The sequence below is a fragment of the Ambystoma mexicanum genome, chromosome 5q (genome assembly GCF_040938575.1).
Source record: "Ambystoma mexicanum isolate Mex_15411 chromosome 5q, UKY_AmexF1_1, whole genome shotgun sequence".
Lineage (NCBI taxonomy): Eukaryota > Metazoa > Chordata > Amphibia > Caudata > Ambystomatidae > Ambystoma > Ambystoma mexicanum.
Window position 1 is genome coordinate 918,924,085 of NC_090933.1, and position 27,282 is coordinate 918,951,366.

Sequence of the window (27,282 nt, forward strand, 5' to 3'; positions counted from 1 at the left end):
ACATGATCCTGACCCTGTGGCTGGTATCATGAGGAAGGATCACATGGGAGGAGGCAGCAATATGGAAAATGTGGTGAACCCATCAGGAGAGACGCAGTATTCTTGCCTGCCTAGAGAGGAAAACCAAGTAGTTCCAAATTCTTGATGGCCGATTGCCATTTTACAAATCCCTCTCATGGTGGAACCCAAAAAACCCTTTCTGCAAAACACTCCGATCAGAAAACCATTCATACCTCATACGTATATAATTCACCTTTAACATCTCCTGTCTCTGATGTTTTTGTTCTAAATAATATCATTTTGGAAGACCTAAAAATCCTGTGGACTCCAAATTCCATAATGCCTCAAGTACTGAGATGAGGAAGAGGAAGAATGGAGTTAGTATTGATTGAAAAAAACCCTAAGCTAAGCACGCAGACTAGTTGTTGCAATGTTGCTCATCTGCAAGGGACATTTAAAAATAGCTTACACCTTCAATTGCAAGAGAGAGTCGGAGAAGAGAGAAGCAGAGCGGGAAGTAGAACTGCAGGTGAAGGCAGACGCACAGGAACGGACTGTGCAGAAGAAGGCAGGTGCTTTTAAGTAGCCGTTTGTAAGCATTCCCTAGCGTAGTGGTGGAAAACCCAGGGAAGCACGGCAGGCACCGAGGAAGAGCCACAGAGGTGTCACCAGCAGAAAAAAGGCTGTTGAGGATGCAGTCGTGCCAAACAGCAGTAGCTTCACTGGCAAGCAAATGCCGAGCCGGCGGGAGAGTTGAAAAAGGGTCTGCGAAGCGGGAGACGTTATCCCCCAGTTAAGACTTTGCCGCAGCAACGGGTCGAAAATGCCAGGAGACACTAGTGAGTTTGCCTGGTGATGGTGGGGACCCCGGGGCGTACCGACAGGCCTATGAAGAACTCAAAGTTCATTTTGAATACCGACCAAGTGAAATAGAAAGACAAGAGTTTGCACAAATCCCCATCCCTGAGATGTCAATATGGGGATAGTTGGAGCAAATGTTATCACATGCAGATGAATGTTAATGAAGAAGCTGAAAGACAAAATGTGCTCAAGTCTCCATATATAAGATTCCAATATGGAGAAAGTCGGAGCAAGCATTGCCAGAAGCCAAAAAAGTATAGACAGTGCATGCATACCACTGTGCTATACTGAAGACAGTGAGAACATTGAGAGAAGTCCTGATGAATGAAATATATCGGGCAGTGAGCCTTTTGACGGAAAGATACCTTACAGGGGAGTACACCAGGGGATCTACAAAACCCAGAAGAGGATTCCTGGCAGGGGGGTACACCAGGGAATCCACTTAAAGACATTGTGAAAAGATATCTGGCAGGAGAGAATACCAGGGGATCTAAAGAATCTACTGAATGATTTCTGGCAAGGGAGTATACCAGGAAGTGTTCCTTGAGCAGTTGTTGTGTAAGAGAGACACATTTTGCCATTCTTCAAGCAACAGTTGTGTTAAAGAAACATTTTTGCTTGCCTTAAGAAATTGCTGTATGGAAAGACATTCCTGCCCTCCTTAAGGAAACATTGTTTGGAAACGACACTTTCATGATCCTACGTGAAATAATCCAGGGGAAGGGAAATACCCTCTGGATTCAAGAACCCATCCTTAGAGGGGACTGTTTTGTTGATATATCTGTTTGTTTTACATGAGAACACATTTTGATCAATCTAAATCAGAGACATTTTTCCTGGCACTTTTCAGGTGTTAATTTCTATTGTGAGGGTCAGGTATGTTTTGGCCACAAGGACAGTTCACATAATTTTGATGACGAGACACAGACTGATCTTTAGTTTTAGTTTCCTAGGCAGAGAAACTCTCTTTGGGGATAGAGACAGAAAGGCCTTTATCCAACCCCTTTACTTTAATAAAGATGTTGAATGTTGAAAACTTTGTGTCTGCCTCTCATTTTTGACCCCCTCACACAATGCAGAGACCTTATCTATGCATGTGACTCACAACATTCAGAGATGCACCCAACATAATATGAAAAACCTGAATGTGTTTCACGACCCCCGCGATCCCTTATTCAGGTGGCCAGGGAAGCGCCATCGCTATTGGATCCTGACCCTGGGGGTGGACAAGCGAGAGAGGATCACCTGGGTGGGCGGTCCTCTGAGAGTGGGGTGAAGACACCGGAAAGTGAGACATGGTATCTCCCATTTCCTGACAGTTATTCACCCCATATTCCCTCTAACTGTATGGGATACATAACTCCCCTCCTTTCCTAATCAACCCGACTACTGAGATGAAGAAGCAAAAGACTGAAACTATGAAGATTACCACTAGTAACATGTACTGGCCGTGACCCACTAATAAGGTTAGGCACTCAGTCACAATCGCACACACCTGAAACTCATGCACCGTTTTCCAAATTATAAAAGGTGGAGCACAGAAAACACGGGGAGCGAGACAGCGGCCAAGAAGGAAGGCAAGCTGGATGGCAAGATGGAGGAGCAGCTGAGAACCAGGCCAGGGAGAATGGGACCCAAGACGCTCACAGGCTGTAAGTTGAGACAGGGGAAAGCGTGGCGAGAGAGCTGTGTCTCCAAGGAGCCAGGAGAGTTCAGAGATGGGGGCCGAGGGACCGGCTAGTCCCTTACCTCCATGCGCCAGCAAACTGCTAGTTTCCTCCCCTGGACCGCAAGGCCGCCCGGGAGTGTCTGAGGGACAGGGGGGCAAGACCCTGACCTCCACAAGCTGAAAGCAGAAGAATGTGTGAAGGCAATCACAGCCGGTAAGTTCAAAGAAAGGGAGAGCCTGGTTTGTGATATGCGCGATTGTGGAAGCCTACAGTGTTACACGCAAGGCTACGCATTATAGGATAAACGCATTGAAGTGAAGCTTAAATGTATTTGGCTGGCAAGGGAGCCGGTGTGAGACAAAAGACTGGAGCAGTGCTGTGTGAGAAGGAAGGTTGTTAAAACGCTTTATGAAGGAGATCAGAACAGTGAATAATGAAAGCGAAATGTGTTGAAAGCCATTGAAGGGAAGGGTACGAGGGAAAGAGAGCGTGCAGAGATCCGAGAGTCTAATGTGAAAATGAATAGATATTTTTGTGAAACGAGGAACAGAGTGGCCGTGGGCCCATCCTAATGAACAATATGCTGTTGTGAAATAAGGAACAGAGTGGCCGAGGGCCCGTTCTATGAAACCAAGTGCAAGAGGCACAGATATTAAGAAACCAGCCCTATTGTCAGAGTGTTCACGCATAGGGGTGAGAATACTGTGCAGTTACAAAGGTCTCTGGCTAAGTGATAATAATAAGGACCCTGCTGTCGGAGTGGTCACGCTTGGGGGGGGTGATAATTCTATGCAGTTGCGAAGATCTGTCACAGGTGAACATTGTGAAAGAAAAGTCCAAAGTTTGGCGAAGAGAGTTCTCCCCTTGCTCAATAAAGCGGAGCTGTTAGCTGGAAAGTGCTTCAGCAATGTTTGTGTTCGAAGACAGGCAAGGGCCACCTGTGAAAATAACTGAGAAGGAGCTTGGTGAATATCTGTTTGTTTGACAAGTGTGAAACCGGGTGAGGGAAGCCAGAAAGAATCCATTGAGAGAACTGTGATGCATATTGAACTGACATTGAAATAGTCGAGGGAAGCCCAACAGATTTATGGGAAATCTTTGAACTGTGCATAATACCCACCTTGAAGGAACTTTGTAAGAGCCCCACTGAACTGAACTTGGGAAAGGGAGTGGTGAGCCGCTTCCATTGCCATTCTGACATTCTTTTGATACACTCCAGGATGCTTACTTCTATGTGCCCATACATCGCAAGCACAGGAAGTAACTAAGATTTTCCATTGGCCGTTGTCACTATCAGTTTTGAGTACTGGTGTTGGGCTGATCTACGTCCGAGAGTCTTCACCAAGTTGATGATGGTGGTGACAGCGAATCTAACGAGGCGTGGGATTCACATCTATCCCTTCCTGGATGGTTGGCCGGTAAGAGCCCGTTCTCCTGAACAGGCTCTGGAACATCTTGGCAGCACCCGCCACTCCCTCCACAGTCTGGGCTTCTCCCTCAATTTCAAGAAGCCCCACATGATACTTTCCCAGAAGCTTTAATTCATTGGGATGGTCCTGGACTCTTCCATGGGGATAGATTTGTCACCTAGGGTAAGGGCTTTGCACATCTTGCAGATGATAAGCAAATTTCAGAGTTCCCCGTGTCTCCTGGATTTGGATTTTCTGACGTTGCTCTGTGTTACGGGATACTGCATTTTTCTGGTGCTAGAAGCCCATCTAAGTATGAGGTCTCTCCAATGGGCCCTCAGATCCAGTGGTCTCACTTCTCTGGCAGTATGGCGATGACGGACCTGCTTCAGGTCCCAAGCAGGGTCACACAGGATCGCCTCTGGTGCGCCTGCGTGAAGAACATGTTGAAGGGGGAACCTTTTTGGCAACCATGGCCAAAGATAATGGTAGTGATGGATACATCCCTCACGGGTTGGGGAGCGCATGTCAACGAGCTGACAATCAGCAGTCGTTTGTCTCCATTGGAATCCAAACTACACATCAACCTTTTAGAGTTAGGAGTAATCAGACGAGCACTGATGGCCTTTCTACCATCTGTACGGAAAAGAGTGTCCTGATAATGATGACAACACTGTGCCCACGCATTACCTCAGCAAGAGAGGAGTTGTAGGGTCACTGCCAATGTGCAGAGAGGTAATGCAGCTCTGGTTTTGGGCATTTCAGGAAGGAGTCTCTCTGTTAGCTGTTCACCTAGCCACAGAAGAGAACATGGCGGTGAACGCTCTGTGCAGGCAGAGCACAGTCACCCACGAGTAGGAGTTAGCCCAGGAAGTCCTTTTAGAGATCTTGGCCCTTTGGGCGACCCCTCCAGTGGACCTGTTCACGTCCAGGGTCAACAGGAAATGCGACCTGTTCTGCTGCAGGGAATTTACTCCGAGCTCTGGTGGGACCCGTTTGTGGTGGAATGGGAGTTTCCACTTCTGTGTGCGTTTCCACCAGTCCCTGTCATTCCTCATGTTCTCAGGAGGTTGAGAATGTTTGGGGAGTCCATGATCCTGGTTGCTCTGGATTGGGCCAGGAAGATGTAGTACGCAGAACCTCTGGATATGTCCATCTGACCTCAAGTTAGTCTTCCTTAGAGAGAGGATTTGCTCACTCAGGAAGGAGGTTGCAGGCTCCACCCAGAGATCAGAACCCTGAACCTTCATGCCTGGTTTCTGAGAGGTTGAGATACAGAGCTAGGAACCTTCCGGAAGATGTAATGGAGTTGCTGCTTTCAGCCAGAAAACCAGCGACAAATGCTCTATACTGCTGCCGTTGGAACATGTTTTGCAGCTAGTGTATGTTCAAGAAAATAGACCCATTCACTTGTGACACACCATCAGTGGTCTCTTTTCTTCTGCATCTGACCCATCAGGGGCTTCAAGTTTGTACGGCAATGGGCTATCTGGCTGCACTGTCCATTTTCAAGCGTTCGCCAGAGCAGGGCTTCCATTCAAACTCCCTATTGTCATCCAATTCCTGAAGGGGTTAACTAATATCTTAAATATTTAAGACTTTCCGGGTTCCAGGTCAGTTTATAGGTGTGACACATGGATGAGAGGTGTTATTTATTTAATGGCAGCTTCTCTGTTGCATCCCACTTTACCCTGTAGCCAGGGATTTCCAAGACGTTTTCATTTCTGGACTTGAGTGCTGTGAGAGACTTTTCCAAGTCAATCATGTACCATAGGACGTTGTTGGCATATACAGACAATTTCATATAGAAACCCCCAGATTGAATGCCTTGTATGTCTTTGGGATATTGTGATCTTCGTTAGAAGTGGTTCTAGGGCTAGGATTGTGAGAGGGCTTACATAGTTGGCAGAAAAGGTTATTGGCAGCTATTCTAGATTGTGATTCTGTGTAAAGTATTCAAATAAAGCAGGGACTGAGTTAGACACCACCAGCCTCTAAAGAATGCTGGCCACATTTAATATGTCACAAAATAGGCATGTAATGTGCAAAATGTAGCAATTGATCTTGCTTGGCTTGGACGTATCATTTGGGCAACTCCCTAGGCCCAATCTATGCCCTTGATGAGTATTTTGCTTCATGGCAGCTTGGAGTACTGAGTGTTGTAGAACTTGTTTAGGAAGGCTTCTGTGTCCTCGCCTTCATGTGCCTCCTGGATGCCATATTTATGAAGATAATACAGCTTTTTGCCATTTTTTACATTGTCTGCCAACTTTCAGAGGTGGCCATTTAGTTTGAAGGTCTGGTGATCTTAGGTGTTGAATCCAAATAGGCACCCATCTAAGAAATGGTTCGGGTGCAAATTGTGTTTGAGATTGGGTGTCTGACTTGTGTGTAAAGTCGAGATGCCTTTTCTTGCCAATTTAGGATTGTCCATTTTGCAGTGATGTAAACCGGCACTACAGCCTTCAACCATCCAATACCGCACCTTCCATATTAAAGGGGATTTGGTTACATAATACAGGCAATAGCTGCGCTGTAGGTTGTTAGCAGTTTTAAGTGTGGGGCTGATGTAAAGCATTTCAGAAATAGCATTTGAATCTCCCAAGTGGTCACATTTAATGCAAGGTTTCTATGCTATAGGTCTGCACCTCCCAGTTTTTCTGTCACTCTGGACCTGGTGCTGGGCGAAATTAGAAGTTTAGTTTCTTCCAAACTGCTTTACATGCCACATTCAAACAGTAATGCTTTTAGCAGGATATCTCACACTTAGCCAGAAAAGCAAAACGCAGTCTTAAATGGCAACAGTGACAACTCGCTAATTTTCTGAGCTAGAGTCCCTGATTGGAGGGTGGTCCTGTTGGTTTTAGAGAATGCTAAGCAGTGGAGCAGTAGGTACCATGCAACAATGACATGTCTTCGTTCAAAAGAATGATGCAAGTCGGAAGATCCCTTGGACCTGTGGTTGTCATGATTCAGATATACTGTAGTACCTTGGGTCCACATGGATCCACCTGTGACCGAGTGATGGATTAATAATGTATGCTGCCAGGTAATCCCTCACTTGAGCTCAGGGATGGCCCTATTTAGCCCATTGTCTTCATTCACCTCTGTTATATTGTCATCGTTTTGTCTGACGACTTTATCATCCACCCTTCCACAGATTTCACATTGCCGCTATTATAAAGATAGGCCAGTGATGGAAAATTCCACCAGCTGCTGAAATCTTTACAAACATGCATTGGAGAAGAAGACCTAAACAGCTGGAAGAGGTACATGTTATGTACCTCTTGTTTTAAAGGAAGGTTCACAACACCTGCAAAAAAAAGTCCCCATAAGACAAAGCAGTATAGAATGTCAAGCAACTCGAAAGGAAAATGAAAGAAGAGAACAAAATAACCACCAAATGAAACTGCTACAAAGGAACTGAAGAAGAAACCAAAGAAAATAAAACAGGGTCAGACCGAACCTCGTTGAATGAATCTGTAGCACAAATGCTGTAATTCCAGCCCAAATGATGTTCCAACTAGAGCTGCTCTAGAACTGCTTAGAAACCGATGAGAATCCAGACTTGCAACCAGGATACAAAGGATGAGTTCAATGGCGCATCAATCAGCGTGAAGAGCAGAAATTGGGGGTAACGCAAAGATTTGTCTAGGAAATGTCGGCCCTCAGTAGAAGGGGGAAATTTGCTGTATTCCAGAGAGACTCTGCACTTGATCCAGGGTTGAGCCAGCCTAAACGTCTTCGCCCCAGTCTAGTGATCACACTTCCATTTCCCTCTGACCCCTCTCGGTCGTCGCCACTTCCTAATCCTTCCATCCTTTTTTACTAGCAGTTAGTCATCACTGTTAATTTCGTTTTTATAAGTAGTTTATCAGTGTTTTCCATTTATTTTTCATCATATTTTTAATTCCTCATTGTATTTTGGTCAGAGAGACTAAAGTCATATGTGTTTACCACCTCCATCTCTCTTTGTCAGGGCCTTGTGCAGCAGTGCAAACCACCTAGGAATACATTTTTTTGACACTCCTCTTCAACGGTGTGGACTGGTTTAAATGAGTTCTATAATGTGGGATGGCATGGCAGAACTGGGACTTCATTTTCATGAGACTCCTTAGGGTTAAAATGAGCCACACCTGCTGTTAAAAGGTGACATTGCAGAAGGGTCTGATATTCTGGTCCCTTCTGTAATACTGTATCATGGTAGCCATTGTATCAGCTGTGCAGAAGGCTTCCTGAGCCCATAATCGTGTCATGTGTGCCCGTCACCGTTAACGTTATTTGACACAAACCTCAACACCTTTTTAACTTGTTTTTAAACTTTAACTACAAAACAGTTTTAGGAGGGACTATTTCACCTGCAAGATGCTTCTCAGCATCGATAACCAATAATGTAATGTTAGGGAGTATTTGTACTGCACCCATTCCCACCAGAGTGCTCCGATGGCCCTGGGGCTTGTTTTAAGAGGTGGCGTATTCATCCCAGGTGTGGCGCCTAAGTGGTACTTTTCTGAAAACCGTGTGAAAATATCTATTGGTCATCTTTTATGCACCGCCTGTAATCCATTCTCCTTTAATGTCCCTGCACAAATAATCCGTTGCCCTGTTGGGCTTCTAAAGCAACAAACGTTGATAGGCTGACAGAGATATCTTCCCCTCCTAGATGCGAGATCTGTGAAAGGATGGAGCACGCACATGATCTCGCGCCTGGCCCATTAGTATTTGGAGATGAACCAGGCACCTTTCTTGTCGTCCTCGGAATAATGTTAATGGCATTCATCAATAAGGGTCCATTTGCAGTGTATCCCATTGTTAGCAGTCGCCCATAAGAGGCAATGAATTGTCCCAATGATCTTACTTCCCGGTTTCCAGCTCCAGTGTGCACTGCTGCACTCCCCTCCTTCCAACACATGACTTTTCCTACGGGAAACGAGAAGGGGTTTAGCAGATTGTTGCATCTTAGTTGCTGATGTTTATGATCTGTGGGAATACAAATCTTTGTGAGTGTTCTCTTTAGAAGAAATAGAAAACAGCATACTGCAAAACCAATGACAGCGGGCCTCTGTTATTTCTGCATTTTAATGATCGCCACCAGGCAGACATCTGCAGAATATATTGCACTTGGTCTCAAATGTGTTGGATTTCTCGTTCTTTTTCTTTCAGAACCTGTGCCCCGAGGCGGAGGAGTTGGTCTTCAGCCATTTTGTGATCTGTAATGACACACAGGAGACCCTGCGGTTTGGCCAGGTGGACACGGATGAAAACGTGGTGTTGGCTAGTCTCCACAGTCACCAGTACAGCTGGCGATCACACAAGTCCCCACAGGTATGTCAGAAGCAGGCCTATTTATCCAGTCACCCTGGCTGCTGCATGTTTATCGTGGTTTCCATTACATACTATGTCACCATGTTCAGTTTAAGCTGAACTTTCACGCCCCCTCACATGTAGTAACAAGGCTGGATAGCTCACAAACATTGGTCTCGCACACGAGGCAGCCTGCATTTCGCAAGTTTGATTCCCATGGCAGGGCTGACTTAGTCTGTCATCCTTCCAAGATCAATACATCAAGTACCATTCCAAATGGGTAATATTAACACCTCTCATTATAGCTCTTAGAAGCTGGAGGAGTATGGCATGAAACCAGTAAGAACACAATATTATTATATTTATTATTATAAGGTGCAGGTATAAGGGCTACAGTTTGTAAGACTGGCTAAACCTATGTGTCTTCTTTGTGCATCAGCCATTGTATTGTACTCATATGTCCAGTTCCTTTTCCTCCATCCATGTGGGCGGCCCCCAACACGGGGACGGTACCGGAACCTTTGGCTGTGAAACATTTAGATTCCCCTTTAAATTTAATAAAGCGCACAGGGGTGTGCTCTCCAGTGCCTCACCTCAGTCCCTGTTTCCGCACGGACGGTGTCGGACCTGGCAGCCAGTGCAGAGACTTTTTTAGCTTTCCGCTTGCTCCTGTTTCTTTTTTCAATTCTTATTTTACTTCGCTTCAATGCCTCGCCTCGCCCGGTGCATGTCGACCGCAGGAGGCTTCATGAGATGTGCCTCATGCGACTGTTCGTTCCCGGCCTCTGACTCCCGTGCACTCTTGTCTTCAGTGCTTGGGGCCCAACCACCACTGGGACTCCTGTTCAGCCTGCAGTGCTCTCGGTCACAGGGCATTGAAGACTAATTTGTTGCAGTGGAGGGAGATCTTCAACACTTCTCTGCCCTACCTTAAGGACTTCATCTCTGGGACCTCTAGTCAAGACAAGGAAGGTCCTCGGTTCAGCACGGCTCCACAGCGTGGCGACTCCTTTCCCGGGGTTCCCATGGATTGGGGTTCCTCGAATTCCGTTTCTGGCAGGGCCAAGGCCTCTACGACTACTGGCTCCAAAGCCGAGGGGCCCGGGAGCACTCCCGGGTGGTCTGGGGACAGCCCTGAGGCCTTCCAGGCTACTAGCTTCCAAGCTGAGGGGCTCAGGGCCCTACCAGGCTGTCCTCAGAAGGAAGATCAGGGCTTGTCTCTTCTTCTACCGCAGGGGGTAAGGGATCATCGAGTGCCACCTCCAAGAGCCTGTCCTCAGCCAGATCCAGCACTGCTACTGGCACAGGTGCTGAGGGCTCCAAGCCTACCGGAGGTCGTGAATCAGGGCGTTATGACTACCGACCGTCTGGCTGAGGGCTCAGCGCCTACTAGAGGGATCTCGGAGGTCGACACTTCTGCTTTGGGTGCAAGACCCAAGCTGTGTCCTCTCATGTCTGAGGTCTTTCTTGGCTCATGGGCTCTGTGCCCTCCCACCCAGGGAGTGGTGCAAGGCTTCAAAATGGCAGAGCGGCACGTGGCGGAGCCTGCCAGACAGGTGGCCATCTTGGATCCGTCTCAGGGCCCACAAGTGCTATCACCCATCTAGTAGACTTTGCAAGTTGATCACAGCCCCCTTCCCTCTGGAAGCGGTAGCAGATCCTGCACTGCTGATTTCTGGTCCCCTCAGGACTACATCTCCCAATCACAGCCGTACGGCTACACGCACCTAAGGATCCATCAGCTTGTGAGGACCGCTTCGTGAAACACTTCCTCCTCATGCGTTCCCCTATAATGAAGGGGCTCCTGAAAGACATTGTAAAGGAGGTCACCCCGCAGGTGGGGCCGCCCCAGCCCCCTCCTCTGGGTACTCCTCTCGTTCCTCCTGCGCTCCCGGTTCTGATGCCAATCCCTCTACCGGTTCAAGCCGACAGGTCGTCCAGCGACAACAGGAGGAAGCAGCTGAGGATGTTGCATGGGTTTTTCCGCTCCCCCTCCTCTGCCCCTGATGCCAAGAAGCAGTGATGTCAAGGTCGGGGAACACAGCTCCTCTGTGGGGAGCTGTTTGGCTCTGTTCCAGGACACCTGGAAGCGTCTCTTCAGCAACCCCGGGGATCCTCTCTGTAGTCTCCACAGGCTTCAGTCTTCCTCTTCCTAAGCCTTTTCCATCCTTTCTTCCTCTTCGTCAGATCGGGTCCCTGGCTCTTTTGTGGGAGGTCCTTCCGCTCTTGGAGATGCAGGCTATAGAACTGGTATTCCAGGATGTTTGTGGTACCCAAGAACAACCAGGCTGGCCTGAGGGTAGCCCTGGACCTGTCATTTCTAAATCTGTCTTTACCATTGGAACGGTTCAAGGTGATTACTCCTGCGCACATAGCTGAGTCTCTGTGTGCAGGGGACTGGATGTGTTCCCTGGACCTCAAGGGCTACATACTTGCATGTACCCATATATCAACAGCATCAGAAGTTTGTGCGGTTCACGATTATGTTGTACCACTTTCAGTACAGGGTGCTGCCCTTCTACCTGAACTCGGCCCCTCGTGTCTTCACAAAGTTAATGAACGCTGTGGCGGGCCTGCTCCGCCTGGAAGGCCATCATGTAAACCCTAACGTGGACGACTGGCAGCTATCCTTCATCAGCTGGGGCTTTCCCTCAACCAGAGATGGTCACAGTTGTCCCCTTCTCAGGAACTGGTCTTCCTAGGGGTGCATTGGAACACTACCCTTAAGCAGTTGTTTCCTACGCACGAGAGGCTTCTGTCCCTCCGCAGGGTGGTGTAGCACTTTCTGGCCAACACGACCACCTCAGCATGGTGGTTGCAGTACACTATGTGCCTGATGGCCTCCTAAGTGATCGCTGTACAGCACGCTCGCCTCAAGATGAGGCAACCACAAACTCCACGTGGCGGCCAGTTGGGATCAGGAGACGGGGTCTCAGTCGGACAGGATCCCTATACTGCAGCTCTTTCTGCCCGATCTTCACTGTGGCTGATGGATGGCAATGTTTCAGTGGGAGCCCCTTTCACCTGACAGGAGCCTACCCTGCTGGTGATGACAGACTCCTCTCTTTTGGGGGACTACTCTGGAGGGCTATGCGATTCATCAAGCATGGTCCAGGACAGAAGCCCTCCTGCATATCAATGTGCGCGAGCTCAGGGCAGTGAGCCTGACCCCGAAGGCATTTTTGCCCCTCATCAAGGACAAGTCGTTTCTGGTCAGGATGCACAATTCTAGTACAATATTTTACCTGAACAAGCAGAATGTTACCCGTTCCCCGACCCCCTCTGCATGGAGGCGGTTTCGATCTGGGAATGGGCCCTGGCGCAGGGGATTTGGATTTCAGCAGTCCATCTGCCGGCAGACAGCAATGCAGAAGCGGATCAGCTGAGTCGTTTGGGTTCAACACCTACGAGTGGGAGTTGCACAATGACTCTGTGTTGCCCCTGTTCCAGCGTTGTGGGTTCACAGACCTGGATTTGTTCGCATCTCCCCTGAATGCCAAGTGCCCCCAGTTTGCCTCATGGGCAGGTTGGGGGTCACTGGGAGACACCTTCCAGATCTGTTGGCACGGCTGCAGGTGTTATGCGTTCCCGCCCACTCCTTTGTTCCAACTGGCTCTCTGCAAGTTCCGTGCCTCCGTTGGCTGCAGCTTCATCCTAGCTGCCTCCCCACTGACCTTCCAGTGTACCCTAGTTTTCGGATCTGCTGCAGTTGTGCTCCCGGGATCCCGTCCATCTTCTGATCCCCAGCAGGGGTTTCCTGAAAACAGCAGGGTGGGGCAGTGGAACAGCCAGACCTGGCCAAACTCGCCCTGACGGGCTGGTTCCTGATCTGCTGAGGCTTCAGCATGCTCAATTTTCAGATGACAACTGGGACATCATTCAGCAGGCGAGGAGGCCCTTGACTCAGTCCCAGTATAAGAGCAAATGGACTAGGTTCTGCCATTGGGCTCGCGACAAAGGTCTGGACCCTCAAAGGTCTGGACCCTGTCACCTGTCGTCTGGGACATTCCCTTGCCTGAGGCCACGCCCCCATGTGCTATACTAAATTTAAAGGGGAAACTCAATTTTTCACTGCCAAATGTTCCGGTACCGTCCCAATGTTGGGAGACGCCCACAAGAATGGAGGAAAGTGGGTCTATGGACTATGAGTGCTCTACTCACTACGATGAGTAACTTTAACATTTAGACATATATGTCCACCTACCACCTTTCTAGTGAAGCTTTTTATTGTGAATTGGGAGTACTTCTGGTTTATCTGCAGCTTTGAACGGGACCCGCATTCACACCGGTGTGAAGATTATGCTACCCCAGAAAAGGGCCATTTTGATAGCTCCATTTGCTACAATAGGGACAAATGTTATGCTTTATGGAAACAATGGTGCCTCTCTCCTAGTGGCACCCACCTTGGTTTACATTACAGTTGAATTTCCTTTGTCTAGGTTTTGTCATTTGCTGCATTTAATTTAGATGGTGCTGCCCGCTAGGGAATGTCTTTGAATTCAGTTTAGTCACAGCTACCTTGGCTATGTGATGTGACTACAGGATTTAGGGAATTGAGAGGCTTTAATGGGCACCTTAAGCCAAACGTAGATAAGGAAAGGGAGCATATTTTGTTTTTCAGCAGATCTTTAAAGATTCTTTTGCATCCCACAAACATGGATTTGTTTTCTCCTTTTGGTATTTGATATAGTGCAGACCCGCTAAGGAGCAGCAGAGCGCTTTATATAGAGCATTCCACCTAGGCACTCTGTGACCACTAGCATGGTGATTTAGTACATTATAAAAGCCATGCAGCATAACAGTTAACGCAGCAGAAACATCTCAAACATGAGGTGCCCTACACAGAACAGTACAGGGGATATATGAACAGGTATGGTCTGGTTGAAACCGGATTAAAGAAACCAAGCAGGGGTGAACATACTACTCGTACTTTACAGTTGTTGATTTTTTCAGATTTGCATTTTCACACACATTTACAAATTGAGGCTCTGGGTGATGGATATTTTGCCTTTTTTATGATCAGCAGCTTGTACACCAAATCACTTAACATCACTAATTTTAGCATTGTGATTTGTGCAGGTTCTTCCTTTTCAGATACAAAGTGCACTGATGTAGTCCGGTCATATCAACTGATTATTGTAATCTTGTGTTTATATTTTCAGGTGTTTCTGTCATGCGCACAGTAATAGAAAAAATACTGTTCCCTTATGTTTAATATTCACACCTGGGGAAGGGCGCTCAGCCAATCAGGTGACTAGAACAGCGGACGAGAATACAAATTCTCTGCTTGCTGTTTCCAGCCACCCGAAATCCTTCCCCGGGTGGTGCAATCTTTTTTCTTTTTTTATGTGGGGAGTCAACAGCGATAAAATCTGTGGAGCAAATGGATTTCCAGGTCCTGCTGCTCTGTGCTCCTTGGCCTCTCTGGTCCAGACAACATCCCCAGCTCGCTCCTGCCTCTGTGAAAAACAACACCTTTTATAGTTGAACAAACAGTCAAGTGGAGTCAGGTGTGAGTGGTCATTATCAAATTCCTGACACTGCCTGACTCTATCAGTGGGACAACTGGTGTTCTTTCTATAGTAGGTTCCCCTTACTTTCTCCATGTTGTTTCTATGGGTTATCTTCACTGATCCTAATTTCATCCTCCTCGTTTCAGTATTTGCTGTAAATGGGGTGGGGGATATTGGGTGAGATTGGAAATACCCTATGAAGGCTGAGGGAGAGTAGGTTGGGGTATTATTGGGACTGGTGGGATACCATTTCTGGTCCTTGGGTATCCTTCTCCCAATCTCTTGTGACCCTCCACTCAGGTGATCCTCCCCCGCTTGTCCACCACCAGGGTCAGGATTCAAAAGCGATGGGCCTTCCCTGGCCACTTGATTGGAGGATCCCGAAGGAGTAGGTGGGAGAATGCCGTCAGGTTTCTCAAAGAAGCTACTGTGAAATTAGAAGGGGTCTGAGTCTGTAAGAGGGAAGCCTGAAAGACCCATTAAGGACAAGTGAAAAACCAGAAGGCTTTTGGGTTCAAGGATGGGGAACCCAGAGAAGCCTAACGAATTTACAAGGAGATAAGGTACTGTGAATGTTTTGCCCAGTGTATATCGAGAAACCCTCAGAATTGTATGATACTGAGTCCCTTAATTTGGGGAAGGGAGATACAAAAGAGCTCCATTGTCGCATTAACTTTTCTATGAACACTGTTGAGTTGACCAAACCCCATACATCCTGTTTTCTTGTAGAAGTGAGGACAAGCTTAGGTTTTGACACAGACAGTCTATTTCTTTGGACTGCCCGACTTAGACTTTCCCTTAGTTGTGCTTTCCAATAAGGAACATTCTCACCTTAGAGTTAGGGCAAGTTAGGCGTTCTACCATCCTGACCATTGAGAATAAAGGTTTTCAAACTGTGTTTCACTTGTCTGTGTCATCTCTTGATACCATGTCTGTCTCACAATATGCACATTGTTTATATGGAGCAGAAAATGGAAGATCGCTCATATTAGATTAAGCAAGAGGCCAGGTGTTAAAAATGAGGACATTGTGTGGCCATGCATTTTAAGAAATACAGTACTCACTACCTTAAGTGAAAAGGATATTGCAAGTCACCTTTGAGTTGCATAGCCTTATAAAGGAACTGGGCCTGCTTCCTCATTCGTCTATTTGGTCACAAAACTCCTCAGTGACTTGCAATATCCTTATAACATATGGTTGGGGTAGTTTATCCCATATACTGTCACCCCAGGGATTCTGCTGATCTTAAAGTTAAAGCTTGGTTAGAATGAGATATCAATTTGTCACAGGCATTGGGTATGAGTTTTGATAATCTTCACAAAATGAATTATGCTCTGATATGCACAAAAGAAAAAGAAAGTATGGACTAAGAAGACATCTACCGTGGTTGGAATTGGACCCACTTTTCACAGCTGTATATATAATATGTATTCAAAAGACTTCAATACTGGATCATTTTGGCCGAAAGGGCATTTTTCAACTTTAATAAATACCTTGAAATGTCTTTCTTTGTAACCCCTCGATTGTTCCATTTTTAACTTGCAAGTCATAAGAGTGACAATTATTCAGGATTCAGCCTCCCCCTCAATAACAGTTACACAATCATCTGTCATATATATATATATTCCGCATGGCATTATATTATGGGTGATTTAAAATCTAGTTTAGGTGGATTGGAGTTTAAGTACCTTTCAAACATACTGTTTGCTGCAGGTGATTTTAATGTGAAATTCCTGGAAACGTAGAGCCCCATTTGGAATGAACTTCTTTGTACTCCTCAAACTGAATGAATAAAATAATTACTAATTATAAGTGAGCTAAGAAATTTCATCACTGTGTTTTAAATTGGAGAGCCACAGGGTATATTGCAGGTAAATTCACATACTTTGGTCATAATTGTTATACTACTATCAATAATTGGTTATTCAGCATCAAAGAATTCTGCAGTTGCATGCAGATGGAATAACACCTGAATCTTTCAATTACCATTTTCCATTAATTTGCACATTGAATTTATCATCCGGGATTACAGAATCATCTTTGACTACCCCAGCTGCAATTCAGATAGGGAGAAATTGGAAACTCAAGTGGCTCTCATATTCATTGGGAGTAGTTGGGTAACCTATAATGTATGGGGCTACCACATTTGAAATTGATTGCACATTTTGAAGAGTATCCTATGCATATTGGTAAGACCATCTGTAGAATTTAACACAGAGCAGTTTCTGCCAATAATTCTGGTTTGTTTATTTAAAAAAAGGCCTCCATGGTGGTTTCTATCATATTTTTATTACATAAATGAAGAAAATGAATAGAACTATTCACAGTGTTTATAAAACATCCAAGCTAAACTGTGATTAATTAATTTTACATATCAAACAACTTGACAAAAATGTTTTCAAGAAGAAAAGGAAAAATGACTAGGGCTTATCAACCGATTAGCCTTATGCACCAAAATCAAGGGTCTAATAAATTAATCAAAACAATCTAATACCCAGGTTCCTGACTGTAGTTCAAATGATGTGCTTAAGTCTCATCCCATGCTCAGTCTGATATTCTTTCTTCCTTGTATGTGGAACCTAATACTGGAAGGAGGCTTGTATAGTTCAGGGCGATTAAAAGGGTCTGAGAACTGATTTGTCCAACTATCGTCTGATTCTTTTGTTGGACTCCATGGGACGGATTTATGCTCAAATCCTGCTAGACCAACTTTAGGGCTGATTTGTTCAGCATTACTATAATCCAGTTGGAAAAGCTGTATTTTGATCATGGCAATCCAATACAGACAACTGCTGAAAGATAAATATAACAGTGGGCCTAACAGAAGCTTGTATGCAGCTTTTATTGACCTGTCCAATGCCTTCAACCTTATGGATGGTCCTGCTCTATGGCAAAAAGTATCATATTGAGGTATTGTACAGTACCTGGTACACTGTGTTAAAGAACTTCATACTAATACTGCGATACACACTTCGTTAAGTCATCCAGGTAAATTATCAGCTAAATATCTCAACTTAAATGGCTTGCAGCAAGGGTATGTACTAGCTCCCTTACATTTTTTCCTGAAAATATCTCTCCTACAGAGATCATAAAAACATCAAGAATTTCCTCCAAACCTGGATGGTAATCACCCCATACAGATTATTTTATGGTCAGATGATGAACTGCTTTTAGATCAGACCGCTGTTGGGTTATAATGTTATTTAAATTCATTTTCTCAGAAATGTAATGATAACAATTTAAAGATAAACCTTTCAAAAACTACAATCGTTATTTTTGTTGAAACGACATGCAAGTTTCATTGATCTCTAAGAGAGACTTTACTGGAAAAATACAGTCTGTACCAGTATCTTGGCCTAAGATTCAATAAAAGGTCTAATCAGAAACAACATTCACAATCCGTAGTCAGCCAGTACACATTTCAAGGAAGGGAATAAATGGTTGCTTTAAAACTCATGTGTCCAAACATCTCAAACACCCCCACAAAAAATGTTGAGAGCAAAATTCTACCATTACTTTGTATGGAATTGAATGTCTAAGAAACAAAGATATTCATAAATTGGTTATTATAAAGAGTACAATGGGGCAGTCTGTACAATGGATATGTGTCTGTGATTCAGACCTGATATGCTAGCCAGAGGACAATTCCTAATACTAATCGTAAACTGATAAAGTTGAATTGGATGTCCCCAAGTACAAGAATTTCTCATTCACAAAACTTGTTTATTAAGAAGCTGCAAGCCGTATTTGAAACCTTGAATCATTTAAGGGGTTAGAGACCCATACTTTGGTATACATTTTAAGATCACAGTCCTCATAGTCAGGTTTTCATTCTGATTTGTCACACTGCACTATGTCGGAGAATCTGACAATTGTTTTTCTTACTGCCTTGCAGGGTATAGTCTACAAATAAACCTAAAGTTTTCAGTAATGAGGTCAGGTGATTTTACTTACATTTTAAACTTTCCCATCTCCCTATTATATTGTTTGCAGGTGCTGATAAGAAGTACAATATGCTGATAGAATTTGTATGTTGTATAAATGCGGGGTACAAGCTTGAATAAAAGATTCATAAACACAATGGAAGCCACAGTGAATATACAGGGCACTCTTCAGAAGTTCCATGTGACCTTAACGAAAACTGAAATAATGAAAACTTTTTTCAAAAACCTAAAATACTTAAAAAATACAGAATAGTAGTATTTTTTGATTCGGGGGTACCCTCTCCCCACCCATTGTAATCCCTTACCCCACCCATCATATATAGTTTTAATACAAATTCTGTGTTTTTCGGTATTGTTGGTTCATTAAAAAAGTTATTTGTTATTTGAATTTGTTAACATCACTGGATACCCTCTTCAGGATGGTCAACAGTCATTTATATGTAGGATGCTTATCTTTTAGTGCACAATTTTCTGGGCTGCATTCGACCATTGTTTGATTGACAGGATAGATGACATGGCAGTGATCATTATTAAAGCATTTAAACTGTCAATCGGTTGTAAGGCCAAGTGAGCAATTTAATTTGAAATGTTGATCCCCATTTGTCTATTTAATCTCATTAAGGTTACCAAAGGGTCTAACTAGAAAAAACACTACTTCAATCCATGTCCCTCTTGCCTTCTCATTGACTCATTTAAGCCAATGATTTCAATAGTGGGCACACTTTTTTTTTTTAACTCATCCATTTCCGAATGTATCATCTCCCAGACACTAAAGGTTCTCTTTTGTAGTTATTGATAAAGCACCCAACACTAGACACCAAACGCCAACATCTTTTTCTAGAGAATATTCAGGAAAAATAGGAGGGTAATATGGCACCTAAACACAGTATGGCCTGTTCTGCTTGTATACCCTATACAGCATTGACTTGACAGCTGTTGTTCTCGCCCATTGGGTGCTGAATCTCTGTAATATTTGTGAGTGTCGGAAATCTCCACATTGTGTGTGTTACAGGGTGTTACACTGCCATCTCCTTGTCAATGTGCACTCTCTCTGTGGGCCGCAAATAGTGTAGAGCATTCACTCGATGATGGTAGGACTCTCCCCATCTGTACACAAGTCTTGTCCTATGACCAATGGAAATCCTGTCCTCTCCCTTCCTACCTTGGACACCATATCCCCTGCGACAGAGCCCATCCTTTTGCACAAACTACCTTGGAGAGACGATGATGGTTGTATAGGCGGTACAGTGTCCTTGGTAAATATAATATGGTATATTCACTGGCTGCATGTGGAGGACAATACCCTCTGCTATGTTGTCTCCTTCCTTTGCAGTAGGAAACGTGTGATATAAAATATTTCATGTTAATTGTATTCCTTTGTTTTGAGTTCCTAAGCCATGTCATGAGAATCCTGGATCATAATGCGCTCAACAAAACCTTAGCAACAGCAAAGAGACAAGGCAGAATTAAGAGGTATAGCAACTGCACACATACACAAGTAGGGAAAATTAACATGCATCAGATATACGACCTGTGATAGAGGAAAGGGAGGTCAGGCAGGATTGCTTGAGAGAACAGAAAGTGCCTAAATGTCTCTCTCAGTACCGTTGGGGAATGTTCACGTTGGATGGGGGCTTGCAGGATATTTTATAAGTTCCGTCTGTCACTGTACATAGCCTTTGCGCTCTGCTCCTTTTGTGATTCTTACAAGCTGCCTATTGTCATTTACGTATGTTGACATTTGGAAACAAATCCATTAGGAGGCCTTCATTTGGGCCACAGTATCCTTAGGGTACTTAACTCTGTGCTTTACAGAACACCTACAATAAATAATAATAATAATAATAATAATAATAATATGCACCAGTCGTGCCCATGATAGGAGAGTTGTATTAACTGTGTCCAGTGGTGTTCCGATTTAATTCCAGCTTTCACCAAGGTTCATTTGTCCATACTTTGGTCAGAACACATTCAGACTACCAGAATGCTATCCGAGCAGCAGTTTCCCTTACATTGGTGAACAAACTTTAGCTAGTGGAGGCCATTGTGATCCACATTATTGGTTGCTTTGGGGATACTGAACTCATTTTCAGTTATCCATCATATGACGGAGTTGGTGTACCTTTCCGGCTGTATCTGTTTTACCATTATGATTAGGATCACTGCTGGTTTAGTAGTAGTCTGGGGACTGAGCAGTCAGGTTAGCCACTGCTCATCCTTGTACTCCTGCAGGTCAGTAGTCATTTTGTCACACTGGTGGGCAGCTGTGAGATTTGATACCGACTGTGCTTATAGTTTAGTCATCCAAAATTAAAGACTGTTTTCAACATTAGAAATACTGCTAGGCATTTTTTTATTGCTACGCAATAGAACATGACATAAGCTCAGTGTGGCGTTTAAAGGCTGGTGCTCTTCATGATCTACACCAGGAACAGCCACCGCTGTAAGGCTAGTAAACCTGAAATGGCTTCTGTAGTAAATATTCCCCCGAGACTGCACTCTTGCATGTCTCCAAAGTTCTGTCTGATGCACACCATTCCAAACACTCATCTATACTCAAACTCTCTTCTATACTCATCATCTTGGACCTTTTTGCTGCTTTCAACTCTGTCGACCACTCTTCTCTCCACCTAACTCTCCAGGATATTGGGCTTCACAAATTTGCTTGCTCCTGGATCGCGCCCCACCTGGAAGGATGGTCCTTCCAGGTGGGGCGCCTGGAACTCTCAAACCTCTGACCCTACCACTCTCCCTGTCGGCATTCCCCAAGGATCAGTCCTTCGGCGTCTGCTCAAATTAATACAAATACAAAAAAAAAAGGCTCAGGCGAAGACACCAAGACACTTGAAGCAGAGGTGTCTGATAAAAGTAAACAATTGGAGGGTAAGGACAGAGGCTCTGACCCTTTTTCCAAAAAGGCCCCGGAAAACATGAAGGGAAATCCCAGACACATGGCTCCACCGCCGTCATAGAAAAGAAGGATGAGGATCCCTCTAGCACTGAGGCAAGCTCTTTCTCAACACCAGAAACAGCTTGCAATGCTAAACCTAAACAGGCCATCATAGCTGTTGCTCTCACGGAAGAGGCCATAGTCAGCATGGGCATTTTAGCAGATAAAGTGATCTCAGAGTTTCCTGCTGGCTTAGAACTAGAACCTGAGACGGAGGACAGGGTAGTGTCAGACCTGAAGGGCATGCCAGAACTGAGCGAGTTGTCCTCAGCTGGATGCCCAGGTCATGGTGACTTTTTTCAGGAACAGAGGGACTGTCCTGTTCCAGCAGGTCTGCAGAAGCAGATAGGGGAGAGGCACAGGGTGGCAGCCACAGTCTATCACTAGACAGGAGCAGGCAGAAGACGAAAGCTGTGGCCTGTTCAGAAACAGTGAGTCCAAGAACTCTGGGCCTAGGTGCAACCACAGGGAGGTTGTTCTCCCAGGCTCCATAGGTTTCCTACCGGTCTTGGCTTCTGAAAATCTAGCTGATTGTTAGAGATGACTGGAACATCTATCAGCTTGTCAGGTCATTTTTACAGGTCTTGTGATGGTGTAAAAATAAAGAACCAGCGCGATGATTCCAGTATTGCCACTGTTCAGATAAGACTGGAGTGGGGCTCGAGACCCCCTTAATTCCACTCCCTATGGTTGTATGGTTTTGTGAGAGGAAAGGAACTTTTTCTCAGTTGGTATGCCCCCAGGAAGTTCTATCTGGCAGGGGTTCCAGATTCCCATCTGTGGCTATGCAGATACCATAGAAAGGTGTGCAAACCTATGCCTGCCAAACCACATTTTAGCACTGGAAAGATGGTTTGTGCAGGGGCCGAGTTCTAGATTTCACTGACTGTGGACATGGAATCATATAAATCTGGAATTGTGGCAGACTCGGCACTGTGAAGATCAGAAGAGGTTGATCAATCCCTGGCCTGCCTTATCAGGTAGGTGATGGGAAAAGGGAGAAACTGGGCCACAGTTGAGAAGGAGCCAAGGCTCTGGCATTAGGCCATATCTCTACAAAGATCCAAAATGGAAATGCCTCTTAAGCCTTGATCTCACCACTACAAGGCAGATGGCCTCCTATGTTCTCACCTTGAGGAGGAGCCTGAATCTTAGAATGATGCAGATAATTCTGTTTCTGAAAGTGAGATCTGCTAATAATATCCCCTTTCATGAATGCTTCTTGACAAGATTATAGGGTATCCGCAGAAATAATCAAATGCAACATTACTTAATGGGAAACGACTGCACTTCTTTGATCAAATTTGTTAGGGATTTTTGTACATTTGTATTAATATGTAGATGGGGGTGGGTTAAGGGAATAGGTGAAGGTAGGGGGAAGTAGGTGGGATGAGGGGTCTCCCCCCGCATTATTAAAAGGAAATTTGACCAAAATAAATTTGGTCATTTCTCATTAGTTATTTTTTTTCCGATCATTTCATGGACAACCAATTTATAGCGCACACATGTACCATTGCTGAAACAGCCTCCAGGTTCGGCTCTGTGGGTGGCAAAGGGCAGGTTCAAAGGTCGCATATATGTGCATCCCTTACAGCTGCTGGGACACAAAGTTCTTACAGGTAGTTGTGGCTTGTTAATCTTTTACACCTCTGATCTAAATTATAATTGTAGGCCTTAGTCAGTATCCTGGCGCTTAAATCTTTAAATATATAATCCATGCTTAGTTGTGACATGGTGACTGTTAAGGACACTTAATTATACAGCCACAGCAATTTAACATCACACTATTGTCAGCTCTGAGAGCAGGCCTGCTATGATAGGAGTGGTGTATATTTGGGGGTATGCTGACTGTCTCCACAGCTGCAATGCGAAACAATATCCAGAAGGCTGCACTTTTATTATCTCCTGCAGAAAGGGAAACACCTTCCCCAGGACATAGAAACTTTCCCCCTAAGTGGTCTCCAGGGAATGGTGATTCAGAGGTAGAACTGGCTTAGCCAGCCTCACACCAGGATACTGATCACCGGGGTCCCTTTAAAGCCAGCAGGCATGGAAAGGTGGCAGAGTTACAGTAGCCATAGAGGGAAGGTAGACATGGAGAATGATTCCACCATTTTGGTTTCTGTTTGGGCTCTCTTCATTTGTCCTGACCCCTTTGTTTCCTTTAATAAAGGTACTCTTGGTGGATTTCATAATGTAAAGGGCAGCACAACAGCAAGGTCTGGATCCCTTACTGCAAGCTTGCTTTGGACCAAACCACTATGGCATTGTTGCTTTTGAAAGGAGAGGGATATCTCCTTATTATTTCATTCATCCTTGGAACATAAAGAAGGACCCACTTTTGGACTTCTGTATGGAGTGCAGTCCATTCCAAAGTCCTCTGCCGTAGAGATGAAGACAGAAGGCATCCAAGTCAGAGGACACCTCTGTCCCCTAAACATTCCCTGGGAACAGTGGGGGTGACTGCGGCTGGACCAAGGCCTCTCTCTCCTGGATGCATTGGAAGCATGCTGCTGTCATCTGGAGGTGAAGGATCCCCTTTAGGTGCCAGTCAAGCTCCCTGGATTGGGAGTGCAACTGAATTACTCACCTTGTACTGGTACCCACCTGGATTGGGACTCCGAGCAACCCAGAAGTTCAAGAGCAGCTGAAATTCTGTTTCACTGCCTTAATCCATCTTCGAGACACTTTGACACCCTTTAAGCTGACACTGGACCTGTGGTGCTGCCTTGGGTACCCTAAGCAAACGTCGAACTGCTTGGTGCATCCTGCCAGTTAAGTGTCTGAAAACCCCTGCTCATCTACCCGAAGTGGCATTCCACAAAAATCTACATTTTCTGTGTTTTCTTTACAGGGGTGCGTTTATGGTAATGTTTTAGTTAGTTCATTGCATTTTATTTGATTAATAGATTGTATGCTTGAGGAATGGGCATTGTTTCATTTTGGTACTATTGTACTCGCGTTGTTTGGGTTGCGACTGTCAGCGGCTCACATGCCTCCTGAAGATATAGCCTGCGCTACCACAAGTTGAAAGCAGGTATACCTTTCGGCTGTGCCTGTTTCACCTTTGTGATTGGGATCTCTGCTGGTTTAGTAGTGGTGTGGGACTGAGCAGGCAGTTTAGACACTACTCATCCTTGTACTCCTGCAGGGCAGTAGTCATTTCGCCCTACACCACATGGGCCCTAGAAAAAGGGGTGGATCGGTCTAATAGTCCAAGCCTCACTACTCCCTGAGATCTGAGGGTCACCAAACAAATGCACCGCATGTGATGCTGATCAGCCAAGCCACCCATATTGTGGCCCTTTAGGTTTGGGATGCCCTCCTGCTCAAAACCAGAAATATCTATTGTAGTTTTGGGCCTGGGGGATCTAGCCCATGTTGCAAAGCGTCATGGATTGCTTTGCCCCGGAGCTATCCTCCCTGATTTGTAAGACTTAGTGTATCCCATTACGGGAGCATATTCCCTTTCTAATTTAATGTTATAACTTTAATGGATTGTGATGAAAAATTCACAATATGCCTACATGTTTGTGAAATCAGCCTTTCTCTTGGCCTGGAGAAAGCTGCTGAAGACCACTTGGCTTACACGGTAGCAGAAAGTGCCACGGAGGGTCCATCTAAAGTAGACTTTGCCTGTTGCTCTTATTTAAGGAGTTGCATAAAAAGCATCCATGCTTCGTTCAAGTTTGAAAGCACAGATGTGCCATACGCTTTTTAGTCATAAATAGAGTATGACTTTGCAAGCTGTTCCAAGCTCCCTGTGCCCAGCTATTCAGAAGAAGGATCGAAACAGAGCTGCCGTTAATGATAGAATTTGGCTAGCAGCCACTGGCCTAAATATTACCCGTTCCTTCGGACTATGCACATGCGATTAAGTTGCACACCATTTTTTGATCTGACAATTAAGTTGGGTATAATGCCTACGCTGAAAGATTTTTCCTACGATGTAGCCATTTAATTAGCGTGTAGGTTTTAAACTGCGTATTCATTTTAATTTATGATGTACCATACATTTCCTTGGGGTGTCTTATGCATTTACTAGTATTAAGGAAGCCATAAAATGTAATTACGAAAATGAAAGTTTTTCATTTTTATTACACAGTGAAACTCACCTAGGCAAGCAACGCTTACCATATTTGCCATACAAAATGAAATACCTCTGTTAAGAGGGCCTCGGCCTCGTTGCTCGGGCTCCTTAGTAGAAATGAGCTGTGTATGGCGAAGTAACGGCCTCGGGCCCGTGTTACGTGCAGTAAATGCCTGGTTGCGCCTTGCATTTTCCGCAAAGCGCTGATTTACCACAGGTCGTGTAATTATTGAAAATCAGAAGCGTCTCTTGCGGCTGTGAGGGGAGTCCTGGTGTGCATTGTTGTGCTCGGTTTCTCGGCCTGCTTTAGCCACTCTGTGCCTCTCTACGTTCAACAGCCCACAGCAAACACGGAACACAGCAAAGCGGGCGTGTTCCGGTGTGGATTGATTTCCTGCCCTAATTGTATAAATGCCGTTAAGGGTTTATACGTAAGTGTCTCTCTTGGCTAAAATATCGAATACCGATTGACCCCACAGTTCAAATGGTCCATCCCAAAATGGAGCCGCCCTGCAAGTGTCGGGTTTGTGGAATGTTGGTGACTTCATAGTTATGAAATTATTTCATTTCTCGTGGTAATTCTCGACCTGCCAAACCCGTGAATTTTTAAGCCCTTAGTTCGAGAGCAGATTGCGCGATAAATGTGAGGTAATCCATGGCGCAGGAGTCAGGGAGTCCCCTGCGGGCATTTGGTCGTGCTTTGCTTCCTCGCTGTACACTGGGGGACGCTCCCTCGGTGGGAAAAGAACCCCTCATGCTCGGCCTTGACTGGCTCAGGTTCCTCCCCTCTACTCGGGCACTAAGAAGCAGTGGTTTCCATGAAATACTTTACTTAACCTTTGCAGACATGTTTTCTTAGTATAGCAGGGCGGTCCAGTGCAATGAAAATAAATACCCTGGAAGGGATTGTGTTGCTTTCACATTCGTATCGATTAATTGCTTCTTTAAACTTGCGATAATTCATATGAGGAAAAAAGTCTTGCTAGAAGCCTTTTAAAATAATGGCGAAAGGAACTGATAAAAATACAAACAAGTGTTGGTTGAACTCGACATGTTGAGGTTTTTTATACCCAGAAGAAATCATACAAGTGCAGGCTAAAATACTTGCTGATGTGCTTCAAAAGTAACATGACACACTGGCCTTTAACGTGTGGCCTTAGTGAATTTAAATCAAAGCCATACTTTGGTTATTTGGGATGGGGCGAGGCGTCAGAGAGGTGAAGGGGGGGGAGGGTATAAACTAAAGTTAATGTGTCTCGTTAAAATTATGTAGCAGCGGCAAGTTTAACAGGAGGCGTTGACCACAAAATTAATGCTGAATTAATGACTTTTAATTAACGATGTAAGAAATGATTTCTAATTTTGTATGAAAATGTGAGTTTTATGAATGATTGAATGTGTAAAGTTTTGTTTATATAAAACTGTATCACATTAAATAAATAAATAAATGCTGTATAAATCCCATACATCCATTCTATTCAAAGTTAGATTGTAAGGCACCCCATCATAAGCCGACCTCCATCCCGCTGGACTTAACTTGA

At 44.9% G+C, this 27,282-nt stretch overlaps 1 protein-coding gene across 7 annotated transcripts in view; it reads left to right on the forward strand.

The window, feature by feature from the left end:
- VPS13B (vacuolar protein sorting 13 homolog B) overlaps positions 1–27,282 on the forward strand; it is a 3,421,660-nt gene that overhangs the window by 3,157,726 nt on the left and 236,652 nt on the right. For all 7 annotated transcript variants that reach the window (XM_069621427.1, XM_069621422.1, XM_069621424.1 and 4 more), the window contains one exon: positions 9,104–9,265. In XM_069621427.1, coding sequence (XP_069477528.1) covers positions 9,104–9,265 — 162 coding nt within the window. The remainder of the gene's footprint in view (positions 1–9,103; positions 9,266–27,282) is intronic.